Here is a 17,442-nt window from a genome sequence, read left to right on the forward strand (position 1 = left end):
GCTCACCCCAGTCCAACTCCGGCATCTCCACATCGTGGGTAAGATTCTTGGCAGTGTGGATGAGCAGAGAGATCTCGGTATCCATGTACATAGATCCCTGAAATTTGCCACCCAGGTTGAGAGGGTTGTTAAAAAGGCGTACGGTGTGTTAGCTTTTATTGGTAGAGGGATTGAGTTTCGGAGCCATGAGGTCATGTTGCAGCTGTACAAAACTCTGGTGCGGCCGCATTTGGAGTATTGCGTGCAATTCTGATCGCCGCATTATAGGCAGGATGTGGAACCTTTGGAAAGGGTGCAGAGGAGATTCACCAGAATGTTGCCTGGTATTGAGGGAAGATCTTATGAGGAAAGGCTGAGGGACTTGAGGCTGTTTTCATTAGAGAGAAGAAGGTTAAGAGGTGACTTAATTGAGGCATACAAGATGATCAGAGGATTGGATAGGGTGGACAGTGAGAGCCTTTTTCCTCGGATGGTGATGTCTAGCACGAGGGGACATAGCTTTAAATTGAGGGGAGATAGATATAGGACAGATGTCAGAGGTAGGCTCTTTACTCAGAGAGTAGTAAGGGCGTGGAATGCCCTGCCTGCAACAGTAGTGGACTCGCCAACACTAAGGGCATTCAAATGGTCATTGGATAGACATATGGACGATAAGGGAATAGTGTAGATGTGCTTTAGAGTGGTTTCACAGGTCGGCGCAACATCAAGGACCGAAGGGCCTGTACTGCGCTGTAATGTTCTATGTTCTATGCTGCCCCATAAAGTTTGTTTTAATACAAAAAAATCCCGAATCCCTATTTGTCAGTGGAATCATTCCAGGGGGTGAAGTATTCAAAAATGGAAAAATTGTTGGGGTTTCCCGTCCGATTATTTTATAGTGCTTAGTTCTAAAATATCAAAACTGAAGTCTGATCTATTTCGTTCAGCTAACCAATTCTGCTCAATTAAACTTCAGAGTACCTCTTTTTCCATTTCAGAAGTGACCATTCACCCTGCCATGAATAATTGCTATGCGATTAATATTCTCACTGTCCGTGTGGAGCTTGCACATTCTTCCCGCGTCTGCGTGGTGTTTGCTCTGTTTCTATAATCTTTGCTCTCGAGTCACCAGGTATCTTTATTATACCGCCACGAGGTTCAAGTTCAAGTACTGATCAATAACTCAACACACCAATTAGTTAGATTCAAATCAAAACACATTTATTATACACAGTAAATCACTACTCATGCATAAACTCTACTTTTTAGACTATTTTCTATCACTAAAAAGGCCTATATTCAGCTTCGGAATTGGCCCACCAGGTCAGGGGAACAAATGGCCTTTCATTCGATCTGAGTCTGCAGGATTCAAAAGCTGGTATGGACTGGTAGCTAGGAGCGCCTATCTCGTAGCGTGCGTTGACTGGAGACTTACTTGGTTGATGCGGCAGCTTGGGCAGTTCACTCTCAAGGGTTGATTCGCGTTGCTGAGTGACCCTGCCAAGAAGGACGATTTGAACTTGGGGACTCTACTTTATAGTCCCCAGGGGCTTCCCGCCCTTCAGGGCGGACCCCATACCTGGTTCCAAGTGATTGGACTGCGTTCCGATCACTTGGATCGATTTCTCCAATACTGGAGTTGTTCCCTGATCGCTGGGCGATCCCCAAGTGTCCATTGGCCTTCCTTTGTCTTGGCTCCTGCTGGCGCCGAAGAGTCTGGCTTGGCCTTATTCACCTTAAGTATTTCAATTGTGCCCGGGGATCGCTCATTAATATGCAGATGGCTGCTGGTTTCAGTGCTGTCTGGGCTTTTGCAAGTTCTAATACACAGGATTTCGGCACTTGCTAGTTTTTGCCTGTGTTGGCTGAATTTCCCTGTAGTCTTTGCGGTTCTCCATTTTAAGTTGGGAAGTGGCCAACCCAGGTGGCTACAGTGGGTCCCACCCCTACAATCCAAAAAGATGTGCATGGAAGGTGGATTGACCACTCTAAATTGCCCTTTAATTGAAAAAAAATAATTGGGTACTCTAAATTTATTTTAAAAAAGGATTAATATTCTCCAAGTTAGGCTGCTGATGTAGAGTGACATGCGAACCGCTCTGCCTGATTTCTAACTCAACGTATTTGAATGCGCCAGAGGCCTGAGTTCCAATCTTGACCTCCATTCGAAGTCTGCTAACAACAGTATTTTCAAATTCCCTACTACCACCCCGCAAAAACTCATCCTCATGCACCAGAAGAGCTTGAAGGTTTCCCTCCAAGGTGCCAATAAAACATTTCAATTGAAGATAGCCCAACTTTAACAAAATAAAAAGTTTCTACCATACTTCTTGACCTTGTTAAGCTGCACTCTCTAACCTGCCTTGTATCTCTCTCTGGACTGCTACTGCTTGATCTGCCCCTCCTATTATGAGATGTTTTTTCAATGCTTCTGGTGGCGGCAATGCTTTAGATGGCCCTGAACTTGATGGCTCCCTTGCTGAGGTTTTTTTCTTATCTAAAGTTCTGATCGGATTTGCAATTTCCTTCCCGGAGTGCAACTTCGGCTTTGTTCAAGAGCCGGCAGTTTTTTTTTCTCGCTTGTTCTTTTTTTCTCTTAAAGCAGTACAGCATGCATCCAGTGAAGAGTAATGGTGGAAAAGAAATGGCAGCAGATTGACCACGAGCCTCTGGAGAGCGTGGTCTAAGGCACGATGGCGGCGGGCCCGGAGCCTGTGGTCCCGGCCCAATGGTCTACTGCACAGTTGGGGGTCTTCTGAGCCTCACAATTCCGGAAACAGATGCTGGAAACCTCTGAAGACCTGGTACGGGCCATTGACCCGATAAACGCAGCTGTGGAGAGGGTTGAGCAGCGGTTGAAGTCCCAGGGCGCTTCACTCCAAAAAACGGCGGAGTCTGTCGCCGAGCACAAGGACCGGCTGGCCGTGATGGAAGCAGAGCTTTCCGTGATTGCCGGCAGTTTAAAAAGGTGCGGGATAGAGTGGACGAGCTAGAGAACCGTAAGCGGCGGCCGAATGTCTGGATAGTGGATCTCCTGGAGGGGTTGGAAGGTTCCCAACCTTTGAAGTGGCACAGATGTTACGGAAGCTGGTAGGTGGAGGAGGTTTTTATTTGTCCGCCAGAGATGGATCGCGCATACAGGGCGCTGAGAAGGAAACTGAAGGCAGTACAACCAAGAGTGATGGTGGTATGTCTGCATAGATTCCTGGACAAGGAAAAAAACCTGAGATGGGCTCGGCAGGCGAAGAAAAGCACGTGGGAGGGGAGCATTATCAGGTACCCCGATTGGGGTTCAGAACTGGCTAAATGCCATGCCAGTTTTAATAAAGTCAAGGCAGTTCTCCACAAGGAAGGTGTGAAATATGCTATGCTGGATCCGGCCCGCTTGGATATATTCCGTAAAAGGACAATGTCCTTCTTGGACACCCCGGAGGTGGCAGACAAGTTTCTACGAGACCAAGGGATTGGGAACTTGTAAAAATGTTAAACTGTTAAAATGTTCTTGTGCTGGGTTGTAGGGGACTGTATTATTAGTTTGATTGTTGTGCACTCTAATACTGCTACTAAATTCCTCTATTTATAACTCAGTTTCCTTCTTCATATTTTTGAGCTGGGACTGGTGCTCATGAGCTGGGGGGATGGGGGGGAGGAATCTGCTCACTCTTGGCACTTTTCTTTTTTATTTGTCTGGGATCGGGCATGGGTGATTTGGCGGGTTCAAGGTAGTTGTGGGCTTCGTGCGGGAGCCACCATGCTGGTGTGTAAACCAGTAAACGGAAGCGATGTTGGGGACAAAATGATGTAAGGAGGGTAGGGTTTCGTATATTTCTTTTTTTTTGGTTTAACTTGAGGATGGGAGGGGTATGGGATAGCTGACGGTCTGAGTTTTCTTAAGGCAAGGGAGTTCTCCTTTGTTTCACAAGTCCACAAATGTTATTTCTCAATAGATTTTTTTGTTTTGGACACATCGCTGATTCCTAGAGTTGCAGGGACAGAGTGCTCGGCTAGTGTGGTGTCTGATCATGCCCCTCAATGGGTAGACCTGCGGGCGGAGAAACCGTCCATTTTTAGACTCCAGTGGAGATTAGACGTTGGTCTCCTTGCGACTAAGGATTTATGTGAGAGATTGAAAGGTGTCATTCATAATTATATAGATCAGAACGACACTGAGTGATGGGGCCTTCAAAAGTTACTCGCCTCCTCCAGTGTGTCGAAGTAGTGCTCTTATCCCCCTACGTGACCCACAAGCGAGCAGGATATATCATCCCAAATCACACCTTATAGAATCCCTACCATGCAGAAGGAGGCCATTTGGCCCATTCAATCTGCACCGGCCCTTGGAAAGAACAGCCTACTTAGGCCTACGCCTCCACCCTATCCCCATAACCCAGTATCCCCACCTAACCTCTTGGACACTAAGGGGCAATTTGGCATGGCCTAACCTGCACATCTTTAGACTGTGGGAGGAAACCAGAGCACCCAGAGGAAACCCATGCAGACACAGGGAGAAAGTGCAAACTCCAAGCAGTTGTTAAGGAATGGGTTAAGAGACATTCCAAATAGATGTCTCATTTATGTTAAGTATCCAATAATTGATACTGATATGTAAAGGGGTTGCAGGTGGCTCTTGTGGCAGGTGATGTGGTGATAGAGTTTTATATAGAGTATGCTCAAGGAAAATAGAGGTGTTTGTGAAAAGGAGCAGAACTCTTGACTCTTTACTCAACAGTAGCCAGAAGCTAGTCACCTGAGGCTGGAGTTGAACCCGGGTCCCTGGAGCTGTGAGGCAGCAGTGCAAACCACTGTGCCACCTTGCCCTGAAGAGAGCAGCCTTGGCCCTGTTGAACCAAGCCCTTCTCTTGGTCAGCTCCGCACCCAAGTACGGGTAGATGAGGACTGTATGCCCTTCCCAGGTACACTCCCGAGTCTCCTTTGTCCACCTCAGTATCCTTGTATAATACCGATGGAACAGTACGATAATTGCCCACAGCAACTCTACAGCTTTTGGCCTCCTCCTCAATGATCAGTAGGCCCTCCCCACCAACTGTCCAAACATCCTGGCCACATACTCCATGGCATTTTGTGCCCTCACTACCTTCCGGCAGCCCCATAATTCTCAGATTCTGCCTCCTTGAGCAATTTTCCTGGTTGTCGACATTCTCCTTCAACTTCTTCGGTCCCTCTGTCATCATCAGCATTTCTGTCGCCAAAAGAGGCAATCCAATCTTTGAGGTCAGCCACCGCCACTTCCATTTTCTGGAGGGTTGCATTCTGCGCCTCCAATCTCTGTTCCACTCTCTTCAGGGCAGCCCGAATTGGCTCTGCCACTCTCGTCAGATCCTCTGAGGCCGCTAGCCTATGCTTCTCAAATTCGATCGAGAGAAATTTGACTAACTGTTCCATTGGCCACTGTGTGAGCAACAATGCCATAGGTCCCTCTGCCATCTTTTCCTTTGCTGCACCATGCATGTCCTCCTGGTCTGAAAAATACCCATTGTTCAATGCACTCCTTGCTTGATAATTCCTCGACATCACCCAACTGAAGGAGAATATCTTTTCTGTACTGGGAGTACTTTCTTCACCAGCAACTCCCCCGGAAAACAGGTAGAAAGGGCCAAATTGTCCGTCTCCAGACAGGAGCCACCTTGTGTGCGACCACTCACTCCTTGGCCACCACCGGTAGTCGCCATGCCCACATATTGATGTACATGCAGTTAATGGCATTCTGCACCATGGGAAAGTCTGCAAACTTTGCAAAGCCGCATGCTCACTGCCTCCGCTTGATTCTGGTACAGGAAACTGAAATACACACACAAAATACTCAAAATGTGCCTGCCCTTCTCGGATTCACAATACGCACCGAGGTCAAACATCAAATTACTGATTAATTTCAAACTTAGGGTTTACCTTTTTATTGTCTTTTAGGAATGATCATTGATGACATGTCAAAAGCATTTGATCAAAGCCTCTGTCAAAGCTGAAAGTTTCATCTAGTGTTTCCGCTCATCAACGTGGAAAACTAATCAATTTAAATTGCTTCTTTGGAATATCAAAACAAATCTTTTCTTTCAGAAGTTTCTGACTAATTAGCTCCTTTTTAAAAATATTTCCAAGTTGACTCCGATTTACATAACCCCCTTTTTTATACTGCAGCTCAGGAAAATAAAAATAATTATCAATACTTTCTGGATTTTGAATGTGAGCCAATTCATATTTAAAAGGAACTGTTGTCTTACACAAATTAAACCAATCACATAGCATTGTTTAGGTTTGACTTATTCTTCTATCCAGCCTGTAAGGGACAAAATGAATAAGTGCTTCAAAATAAGCTTGGTCCAGGAATTTGAACTGTGGAGAGTTTTTAACTCTTTGGGTAATATGTCTGTATTTAAAGCAAGTAAGTCAAAACTTTTAAAGATTGTCACACGAACATTACCGAACAGAGGTAAAAGACCCATCGGTATTGACTACTGGTGGTAGAGAAATGCTTCGGTATAAGATTTTATTAGAAATGTCTGTTGTGATCGTGGACAAACTTTTCATTTCACCAGTTGATTTATTGACTATTCGCTCTAATGCTGCGGCTGGCAATAGTAAAACAGAAAGAGGCAAGAGAGCAGCAGCTTAAACCCAACTCACCATTGATACAATGAACTTTTCTCTCCACGTCCAGTTCATCTGTTAGTCGACGGATTTCCTCGTGTGCCATCTGTAATCGGCGTGCTGCTTCATCCAGGTCTCGCTCTGCTCGTTCCCGAAGATTCCTCTCTTTCTCCAGGTCCTCCTCATGAGTCTGTGTTAACAAGAGCAAGATGTCAAAAATGAACTGCTGAAATGTAAAAGGAGCCCATGGCTGCTGAGACGAGGGAATTGATACAGAGTGAAAGACAAGGTGCGGAGAAAACCTGAGAAATCTTACTGAGGACCAAATATCAGTAGCAGTCTGATACCAGAGTACTGAACATACATTTTGCAGTTTGAGCCTCTGTTATATACAAGCAGGTCAGTTACTATTAAATCTAATTTATTTTTTGTTCACAAACTTTATGCCCAAACTAAGGAATATTTGTCCTGGAATTCAAGCACATGCCTACTTTTGGAGACTAATGTTTGCAGCCAGAGTTTCCAGGTCAGGTAAAAAAGACAGATGCAGAGTAAAGCTTTTTCAGTCGAACCTAAACAAAGTTCCCACTCCCGATCACTATCGAATGATCCCTGCTGGGAATGTGGGCACTGGTGAGAGCTGGCGTATACACAGATGCCATCTCCATGGTAAAATGCTCTCCACTACATGGAAAATGGTCATTTGGATGGGGTACAGGTGACTACCTGGACACAGGAAGTTCCACTTCAGGTTGGTCAGGGGAGAAAATTGGGAGGGAAAAAAACAGGGAAGTAAATGTCACAGTCAGAAGGGTGACATGGTGGCGCAGTGGTTAGCACTGTTGCCTCATGACACGGAAGGCTTGGGTTTGATCCCGGCCCTGGGTCACTGTCTTGTGGAGTTTGCACATTCTCCCTGTGTTTGCGTGGGTCTCACCCCACAACCCAAAGATGTGCAGGTAGGGGGATTGACCACGCTAAATTGCGCTTAATTGGAAAAAACAGAATTGGGTACTTTAAATTAAAAAAGTAAATGCCACAGACATTCTGTGCCATGAATTGGCAGAATCAGTATTCACATTATTGTGAGTTTTGAATCTCAATCATATCATAGGGTGATGGATAGTTTATTAACAAATGGGATTTTCTTTACCTTGCAAGTCAAAAAATTCAGAAAAGCAACATAATGCATTCCTTTTTGCTTCTAGCTCCTTCCTTTGGTGGTAGTTCTCCATCAACTCAATTTAACCAGTGGAAGTATGAATGAAACATTTGGAGGAATGAAACCTTAGATACTTTTATTATTGTTCATGTTGCATGAAGTAATAGAATCAAGACATTAACTCCTTCCTCAATTATTCAGTACTGGTGTCAGACTGGCACTCTTAGTCTGTTAGGGCATGAGGTGGTAAGAGGGAGTTAAAAGGAAGTAAGGAGGTAAGAGGGAGTTAAAAGGAAGCGAGTACTACCATACATGCAGAATCTGGTCACTGCAGAAGACATGCTAGGAGCCTGGTAAGTGATGTAAATACAACTGGAGTTCCAGGGTAGCCCAAGTCTCATACAGAGCAAGGCAGATCAAAGATCCACAGAGAGTCCTATAAAACAGCATTGTTGCACAGGGCACACTTGCAATTTTTGTGCAGACACCAACAAGATCACAAGATGGCTGCGAACAATAGTTGCCCGTTGCACCGTTTGATTTAATTCTTACAGAACACCAATCGAACCATTTTCCCATAACAGCATCAAACTGTTTCTTAAATTAGGCGAGTGTCCGAGATTCAAACCCCTTTTCTAGCTATTCATTCCAGGAGTTCTCTTCCAACAGTTGGGACTTATATAGCATTTCCCATGTCAAAAAAGAACCCATGTGTGTCACAGTTGAACAAAAGAAACATTTAAGAAGGGTGACCACAAACATGGTCAGAGATGGGTTAAGGAAGGAGGCTATTAAAAGAGGAGGTTGTGACACGGAGTGAAAAGGGTTTGAAGGAGAAATTACAAAACGGGGCCTTTGTGGCCGGCAGTTGATAATTGTGGAGTAAGGAAGAGGGATGCATTAGAACCTGGCATCAGAGAAGCAAAGAGGTTGTAGGAGGGGGTGGATTGGATTGGATTGGATTTGTTTATTGTCACGTGTACCGAGGTACAGTGAAAAGTATTTTTCTGCGAGCAGCTCAACAGATCATTAAGTACATGAGAAGAAAAGGGAATAAAAGAAAATACATAATAGGGCAACACAACATGTACAATGTAACTACATAAGCACTGGCATCGGATGAAGCATACAGGGTGTAGTGTTAATGAAATCAGTCCATAAGAGGGTCATTTAGGAGTCTGGTGACAGTGGGGAAGAAGCTGTTTTTGAGTCTGTTTGTGCGTGTTTTCAGACTTCTGGATCTCCTGCCCGATGGAAGAAGTTGGAAGAGTGTGTAAGCCGGGTGGGAGGGATTTTGATTATACTGCCCGCTTTCCCCAGGCAACGGGAGGTGTAGATGGAGTCAATGGATGGGAGGCAGGGTCGTGTGATGGACTGGGCGGTGTTCACGACTCTCTGAAGTTTCTTGCGGTCCTGGGCCGAGCAGTTGCCATACCAGGCGGTGATGCAGCCTGATAGGATGCTTTCTATGCTGCATCTGTAAAAGTTGGTAAGAGTCAATGTGGACATGCCGAATTTCCTTAGTTTCCTGAGGAAGTATAGGCGCTGTTGTGCTTTCTTGGTGGTAGCGTCGACCAGGACAAATTTTTGGAGATGTGCACCCCTAGGAATTTGAAACTGCTAACCATCTCCACCTCGGCCCCGTTGATGCTGACAGGGGTGTGTACAGTACTTTGCTTCCTGAAGTCAATTACCAGCTCTTTAGTTTTGCTGGCATTGGGGGAGAGATTGTTGTCGCTACACCACTCCACTAGGTTCTCTATCTCCCTCCTGTATTCGGACTCATCGTTAATCGAGATCCGGCCCACTATGGTCGTATCGTCAGCAAACTTGTAGATGGAGTTGGAACCAAGTTTTGTCACAAAGTCGTGTGTATACAGGGAGTAGAGTAGGGGGCCTTGCGGAGCGCCGGTGTTGAGGACTATTGTGGAGGTGGTGTTGTTGTTCATTCTTACTGATTGTGGTCTGTTGGTCAGAAAATCGAGGATCCAGTTGCAGAGTAGAGAGCCAAGTCCTAGGTTTTGGAGCTTTGATATGAGCTTGGCTGGGATTATGGTGTTGAAGGCGGAGCTGTAGTCAATAAATAGGAGTCTAATGTAGGAGTCCTTGTTTTCGAGATGCTCTAGGGATGAGTGTAGGGCCAGGGAAATGGTGTCTGATGTGGACCGGTTGCAGCGGTATGCGAACTGCAGTGGATCAAGGCGTTCTGGGAGTATGGAGGTGATGCGCTTCATGATCAACCTCTCGAAGCACTTCATTACAACTGAAGTTAGGGCCACTGGTCGGTAGTCATTGAGGCACGTTGCCTGGTGGTTGTTGGGGTTCTGGGGTGAAGGGGAAATGTGGGCTCGCTAGAGAAAGACATCGGTGCGGCGATTTGAATGGGGGCCAGAACTCAAGCTAGGTCAGGAAAAACAGGGTAATGAATGGTTGGAATTTGTGTGGGATAGGTTATGGGCAGCAGAGTTTTAGATTAGCTAATTTAAAGAGGGTGGAGGATGGAACGTCAGCACATGGAAAGATCTAGAAAATGAAAACTGCACTGGCACACAATTAACACAATATACGAACAGTTATTACTCTTTGCAAGAAATAGGTTGACACAGAATGGCTGCCATGATTTCCTACAGTTACTACACTTCAAAAATAATCCCCTTGAAATGTTTGTCAGCAAGATAAAGTACCAAATGACTGAAAATCACTCTTTTTTCCTTCAGACACTGGCACTTCCAAGTGTGGGGGCAGGGGAATGTTATTTATGTAATGAGAATATCTTAGCCTGCAGTGGCTGTAAGTGTGCCTTTTGCTGCCTTGCTCTGTGAAGACATAGCCAGTGCATTCTAGGTACAGTCTGGCTATGGACGGAGAGTAAGTGAGACATACGGCTATGTCTTTGAAGACGCTGTGCGTCTGCTGACGGACCCCAAACAGCTTCTTCCATGGACTCGCAGGTTGAGATAAAGGGTCCTTTTGAAAGAATAAGGTAAAAAATTACAATGAAAAGTGAAAAATCAATGGAGAAAGTTAAGAGATTGCAACTAATAATGATTAAACAACGGATACAATATTAAAGGTAAAAGTAAAGATACATTTTAAGTCAGTTAGCTCTTATGTAGTGAACTGTTATCTTTTACAGGTCTTTTAAGTTGTGGGTGCACACGAACAAATGAATTAGGTGCGAGAGTAGGCCATTCAGCTCCTCGAGCCTGCTCTGCCAGTCGATAAAATCATGGCTGATCAGATTGTAACCTCAAATCCACATTCCCACCTACCCCTGGTAACCTTGCTTACCAGAATCTATCTAGTGCTATTGTAAAAATGCTCAAAGACTCTACTTCCATCACCTTTTGAGTAAATGAGTTCCAAACACTCACCACCGTTGAAAAGAAAACATTTCTCTTCCTCTTGGTCTTAAATGGGCAACCCCTAATTCTTAAACAATGACCCTTCGATCTAGATTCTCCCACACGAGGAAACATCCTCTCCACATCCAACCTGACAAGACCCATCAGGATCTGTTATGTTTCAATCAAGTCACCTCCTCCTCTTCCAAACTCCAGTGAATACAAGCCTAGCTTGTCTAATCTTTCCTCATAAGACCTCCCCCCTGTTCCAGGTGTTAGTATAGTAAGCCTTCTCTGAACTGATTCCAACCCATATACATCATCCTTAAATAAGGAGACCAATACAATACATAGTACTTCAGATGTGGTCTCACCAATGCCCTGTATAACTGATACATAATCTCCTTACTTCTGTAATCAATTCCCCTCACAATAAGCAATCTATTAGATTTTTTAATTACTTGCTGTACCTGTATACCGACCTTTTGAGATTCATGCACTAGGACACCAAGATCCCTCTGAAACTGTGCTCTGCAATCTCTCACCATTTAGATAATTGTCTTCTTTTCATTCTTCCTGCCAAAATGGACAATTTCACATTTCCCCACATTGTACTCCAATTTGCCAAATCTTTACCCACTCACTTAACCCATTGGGGCAGCATGGTAGCACAGTGGTTAGTACAGTTGCTTCACAGCTCCAGGGTCCCAGGTTCGATTCCCGGCTTGGGTCACTGTCTCTGCGGAGTTTGCACGTTCTCCCAGTGTTTGCGTGGGTTTCCTCCACAGTCCAAAGATGTGCAGGTTAGAACATAGAACATAGAACATAGAAAATACAGCACAGAACAGGCCCTTCAGCCCACGATGTTGTGCCGAACCTTTGTCCTAGATTAATCATAGATTATCATTGAATTTACAGTGCAGAAGGAGGCCATTCGGCCCCCTGAGTGGTGGATTGGCTGTGCTAAATTGCCCTAAGTGTCCAAAAATGGTTAGGTGGGGTTACTGGGTTACAGGGATAGCGTGGAGTTGTGGCGATAGGGTGGAGGTGTGGGCTTAGGTAGGGTGCTCTTTCCAAGGGCCGGTGCAGACTCGATGGGCCGAGTGGCCTCCTTCTGCACTGTAAATTCTATGATTCTATGATCTACAACCTTTTGTAGCCTCCTTTTGTCCTCTTTACAGCTTCCTTTCTACCTATTTTAGTGCTATCAGCAAATTTAACAACCGTACCTTTCATCCAAATCATTTTTATAAATTGTAAAAAGTTGAGGCCCAGCTGGATCGCTGTGACATAACACTCATTACATCTTGCCAATCAGAAAATGACCCATTTATGCCTAGTCTTGGTTTCCTGTTAGCTAGTCAATTTTCTATCAACGCTAATATGTTACCCGTACACAATGAGCTTTTATTTTCTGCGATGACCTTTGATGTGGCACTTTATCAAATGTCACCTGGAAATCCAAGTAAGCACATCTACCCGTTCCCCCTTAACCATAGCACATGTTATTTGCTCAAATAACTATAAATTGGTTAAATAAAATCATTCAAAATCACGTCGACTCTGCCTGGATTTATCTATGTGCCCTGCCATAACATTTTTAATAATAGCTTCTTTTTTTAAAAAAAATAACTATTTTTAATAATAGCTTCCCGTACCAGCCTCCCCGAACAGGCGCCGGAATGTGGCGACTAGGGACTTTTCACAGTAACTTCATTTGAAGCCTACTTATGACAATAAGCGATTTTCATTTTTCATTTTCACATTTTCCCTATGACAGGTAATTAGTTTCCTGCTTTCTGTGTCCTTTCCCTTTTGACTAAAGGAGTTAGTTACAGTAGTTACTTTCCAATCCAATGGAACCTTTCTTGAATCTAGTGAATTTTTGAAGAAAAAAAAATTTATATATAAATTTAAGAGTACTCAGATTTTTTTTTCCAATTAAGGGGCAATTTAGCGTGGCTAATCATAGATCATAGAATTTACAGTGCAGAAGGAGGCCATTCGGCCCATCGAGTCTGCACCGGCTCTTGGAAAGAGCACCCTACCCAAGGTCAACACCTCCACCCTATCCCCATAACCCAGTAACCCCACCCAACACTAAGGGCAATTTTGGACACTGAGGGCAATTTATCATGGCCAATCCACCTAACCTGCACATCTTTGGACTGTGGGAGGAAACCGGAGCACCCGGAGGAAACCCACGCACACACGGGGAGGATGTGCAGACTCCGCACAGACAGTGACCCAAGCCGGAATCGAACCTGGGACCCTGGAGTTGTGAAGCAATTGTGCTATCTACAATGCTACCGTGCTGCCCCTACCCTAATCCACCTACCTGCACATCTTTGGGTTGTGGGGGTGAAACCCATGCAGACATAGGGAGAATGTGCAAACTCCACACGGACAGTGACCCAGGGCTGGGATTTGAACCCGAGTCCTCAGCACCGCAGTCCCGGTGCTAACCACTGTGCCGCATGTCCCTGTGTTTTGGAAAATTTTAAGAACAATGCATCAACTATCTCATGAGCCACTCCTTTGTAGATCTAGGATGAAGTCCATTAGGACCGGGGACTAGTCGGTCCGTAGTTCCAACAATTTGTTATGTGCCACTTCCCTGGCACTTCTCAGGCCTTTTTCTCGAGCTCCTCCCTCTCTTCAAATCACTGATTTAGTTATTTCTGAAACGTTTCTTGTATCCTTCTTAGTGAAGAACAATGCAAAATACCAGCTTAATTCAACTGCCATCGCCTTATTTTCCATTATTAATTCCTCTGTGGCTGTAGCGCTAACAACATGACCCTAAACATTTCTCTACCACTCTAATCGGTACTTAGATTTCCACTTGCATGCCATGGGATAATTGAAAGGCAGACCCAGAGACCTACATGCATGCTGCCTCTTTTGCTCCTGAAGCAGGATGGTCACTGCACGGTCCATGCATCAAAATTCAACAATCCGATGGTCGTTTAATGTGCCGTAAAACTCATTTATTGAAACAATCTTTTGATTTTGCTGTGCAATGTCTGAATTTTAACTCCAGCCCCTCTCCTCAACACTGTTCATTTCATCCCCTGCTCATTTCATCCCCTGCTCTTTCTAAGAGTACATGAATCTCAGTCGCCCATTGGGTGCTCAACTTATGAGTAAATCTAAACAACGAGGCTTAGACCTTATGCCTTCCCTCTCTCCTCCCTGCTGACGTCTTGGGCAGATGGAGGTAGAAAGCAACATGGGATGCCCTTGCCCACACGTTGTTTTCTGGTACCTGATCGGTGTTCACCTACATTGTAAATGCATGCGATTGAAGGAAACATGGCACCATGTTTCCCATTATCTGCAATCTGCAAACACGTGACACAGAGTCTGTCAACCAGGCCCCAGTGTCTAACATTCAACAATCAGCAGTGGAGGCCCCAAAACAAAACTGGAAGAGAGTCTGTGGAAGTGCTCTCAGTGATATTCAACATTTTTGAGTAGAATTATTTTTCCATTTACTGGTCAAGTCCTTTTCCTGCTGTCATGGCAAGTTAGACCTTTTCAGACTCAGAAATATAACTAGAGTCAGGGAATATCTTAGACAGTTGTGCCACACAGGAGGAAATGCACTAATTAAGATGGCAACAGATTAAAAGCCTATATCTGAGAGGACATCAGCTGACATGCACACACACACACACACACACACACACACACACACACACACACACACACACACACACACACACACACACCATGCTGCTCCAACAATATATTTTAAGCCTAATATTGGAAAGGTGCCTCTACAGCAACAGTGTGAAGATTTTCCATTGGCTACACTAACCATAACAGTCACACATTAGCGAGATAAGCAAATTAGTGTCAACTAATGGTAAATTTCTGTCCTATGATCGCTAGTCAGCTGACAGGAATTTAGCGAGAGTAGCAGTGGCGGTGACAGTGAATTAGTGGGAATTTTATTCTGCGGGTCAATCCACCAGGAGGCGTGAAATTGGATTGTTATAGCCAGAACGGCAAGCGATCAGATTTATCATCCCTTCAATTTGGGCTGGATTAGAACCAATGCCTTCAAAGTCAAAGAACTGTCAGTGCCCAATGCACTACACCAACCAATTTCCTGAAACAACATTTTTACTTGAATCTAATGATTGAAAGTTTCATTACCTTCAGTCGAAAACATCATCTTAAGTCCACAATTGAAAACTAGGGGAAAGTATAACTCTCACACAAGATTATGGGACAGCCAGTGTAAACTTTAGGGGCTGGTTTAGCACAGTGGGCTAAACAGCTGGCTTGTAAAGCAGAATAAGACCAGCAGCGCGTGTTCAATTCTCGTACCGGCCTCCCCAAACAGGCGCTGGAATGTGGCGACTAGGGGCTTTTCACAGTAATTTCATTGAAGCCTACTTGTGACAGTAAGTGATTATTATATTGTTATTATTTTAGTTTACCTTGGCCATGGTTTCCTTTGTGCGTTGCATGGACTCCCGCTGTTGTTTCAATTCCTCTTCCAGGGTTTGTCGCATCTGGTCCAACTCCACCTGTAAGGGACAGAAAATGTTAATGGTGTGTGACCTTGTGAGACAATCAACCTGCCACTATTATAAACCCCTGTACAGCCAGTGAATATAGCTTCAGCATGGTTCACTCCCCTAACCAGTCAGTGAATGTGAATTTACTAGACCTTTGTCCCTGCCCAGTTATGTTTTGCCATTACCTGTCCCATTCAACAGATCCTACAGTAAAATGCACAACAAAGAAAATCCAATATCTCTATAAAAATAGCAGCTACAGGAATGTAGCACAAGTACATGAAGTGTGCATACTTGAATTTCATCAACTGAATCCTACCCTGTTCATTTCCATTATTCATGGACGTTGAAGGTTTTTCTAGTCTTAACAGTAATGGTGATCTGCTGTGTTATTTGTATAATTTTTTCCTTGATCCATCTTTGACAATAATAAACAAGCAATAAAGCCAAACCGCAAAGTATGAAATTGGATTAAAAGCTGGAAACAAGCTTGCAGTGTGTGGAGCTGGAGTACACAACGCATGTAGGCATCTTTTTCTTCCGATGTTTCCTATTTTGTACTCCCACTGTCTTTGCTTTTTTACATTAGTGAGCGGCTGAAGGAAATTATACCTTATGTGCACCAAACAGTTTACAAAAAATTATCTATTTTGTATAACTGTTCAAAATGAGCACTTCTGAATGAAACGGAGTTATTAAATCACTTGCGGCTACTTATTTTATGTAGCTAAGCATTTCATGGATATAGTGTAACAGTTTCTTACCTGCAAGTCTGTCTCACGATTGCTCCCTGTGACGCTCTGTGAATCCACCTTTCTCTCAGCCAATTCCAACTTCTCCAGCAGCGTAGCTCGCTCTACGAGAAGGTAGGCTACCTGCTCGCTTGGGCCACTGTGTGCGATCTCTGCTAATCCTTCCTGATCCAACATCTCTTCCACTTCCTTCACCTGTGTCTCTGTACATCCATCAGTCCAAAGTACTTGGGTTAGTTGTGAAATATAATTAAATTTTACTTTAAATGACGATACGCTCCTTCGAATGAAGACATATACATTTCTTTACCAGCCCCGGATGGGAGGCCATCTGCTCAGCAGCCTTCTACTTAATGGCATGAGAGTCAGCCTCGGTACAATGATATATGTGAACACACAATCCAGGTTGGCAGTTCAGTGCAGCACTGAGGAAGCGCTGAACACTCAAAGATGTCATTTACTCAGTAAGATGTAAAAGATCTATCCCATGGCCCTATTTGAAGAGCAGAAGAATTCTCCAGGTGTCCTGGAGGACAGTTATCCCTCAACCAACACCACTAAAAATAGATTAACTTATCAATTATCACACTACTGCATCAAATCCCTGCAGTGCAGGAGGCCATTCAGCCCAATGAGCCTGCAACAACCCCCCCAAAGCAGCACTCTATCTAGGCAGACTCCCCTGCCCTCCCAGTAACCCCACGCATTGATCATGCCCTATCCACCTAACCTTGTGGGATCTTACGGTGTATAAACTGATCACCGCATTTACCCATAATGCAACAACAACTACTGCTTCAAAAGTACTTAATTAGCTTTGAAGCATTTTGAGTCATCCTGAGGATGTGAAAGGTGCTATACAAATGTAACTTATTTCTTTCTACTCTTTAGCAATATACCAGTTGGCATGTTGAAAACTCAGTGTCTGATTTTCACTTCACCTACTCACAGGGACATTTGGCTTATACTCACTCTACGTTTCCTTGCTGAGCACAAACGAGATTGGGAACCAATAGAGAGGGAAGAATAATTGAGCTGCTTCCCCACCATTTCACCGTGTAACACAGTGG

At 44.4% G+C, this 17,442-nt stretch overlaps 1 protein-coding gene across 5 annotated transcripts in view; it reads right to left on the reverse strand.

Moving 5' to 3' along the window:
* Window positions 1-17,442, reverse strand: part of ccdc30 (coiled-coil domain containing 30) — a 198,045-nt gene that overhangs the window by 152,542 nt on the left and 28,061 nt on the right. For 4 of the 5 annotated variants that reach the window (XM_072478351.1, XM_072478352.1, XM_072478354.1 and 1 more), the window contains exons 4-7: window positions 16,385-16,575; window positions 15,540-15,629; window positions 10,628-10,711; window positions 6,619-6,772 (exon numbers count right to left, since the gene is read on the reverse strand). In XM_072478351.1, coding sequence (XP_072334452.1) covers window positions 6,619-6,772; window positions 10,628-10,711; window positions 15,540-15,629; window positions 16,385-16,575 — 519 coding nt within the window. The remainder of the gene's footprint in view (window positions 1-6,618; window positions 6,773-10,627; window positions 10,712-15,539; window positions 15,630-16,384; window positions 16,576-17,442) is intronic. The other variant, XM_072478353.1, reaches the window with a different exon arrangement.

The sequence above is a fragment of the Scyliorhinus torazame genome, chromosome 16 (genome assembly GCF_047496885.1).
Source record: "Scyliorhinus torazame isolate Kashiwa2021f chromosome 16, sScyTor2.1, whole genome shotgun sequence".
Classification (NCBI taxonomy): domain Eukaryota; kingdom Metazoa; phylum Chordata; class Chondrichthyes; order Carcharhiniformes; family Scyliorhinidae; genus Scyliorhinus; species Scyliorhinus torazame.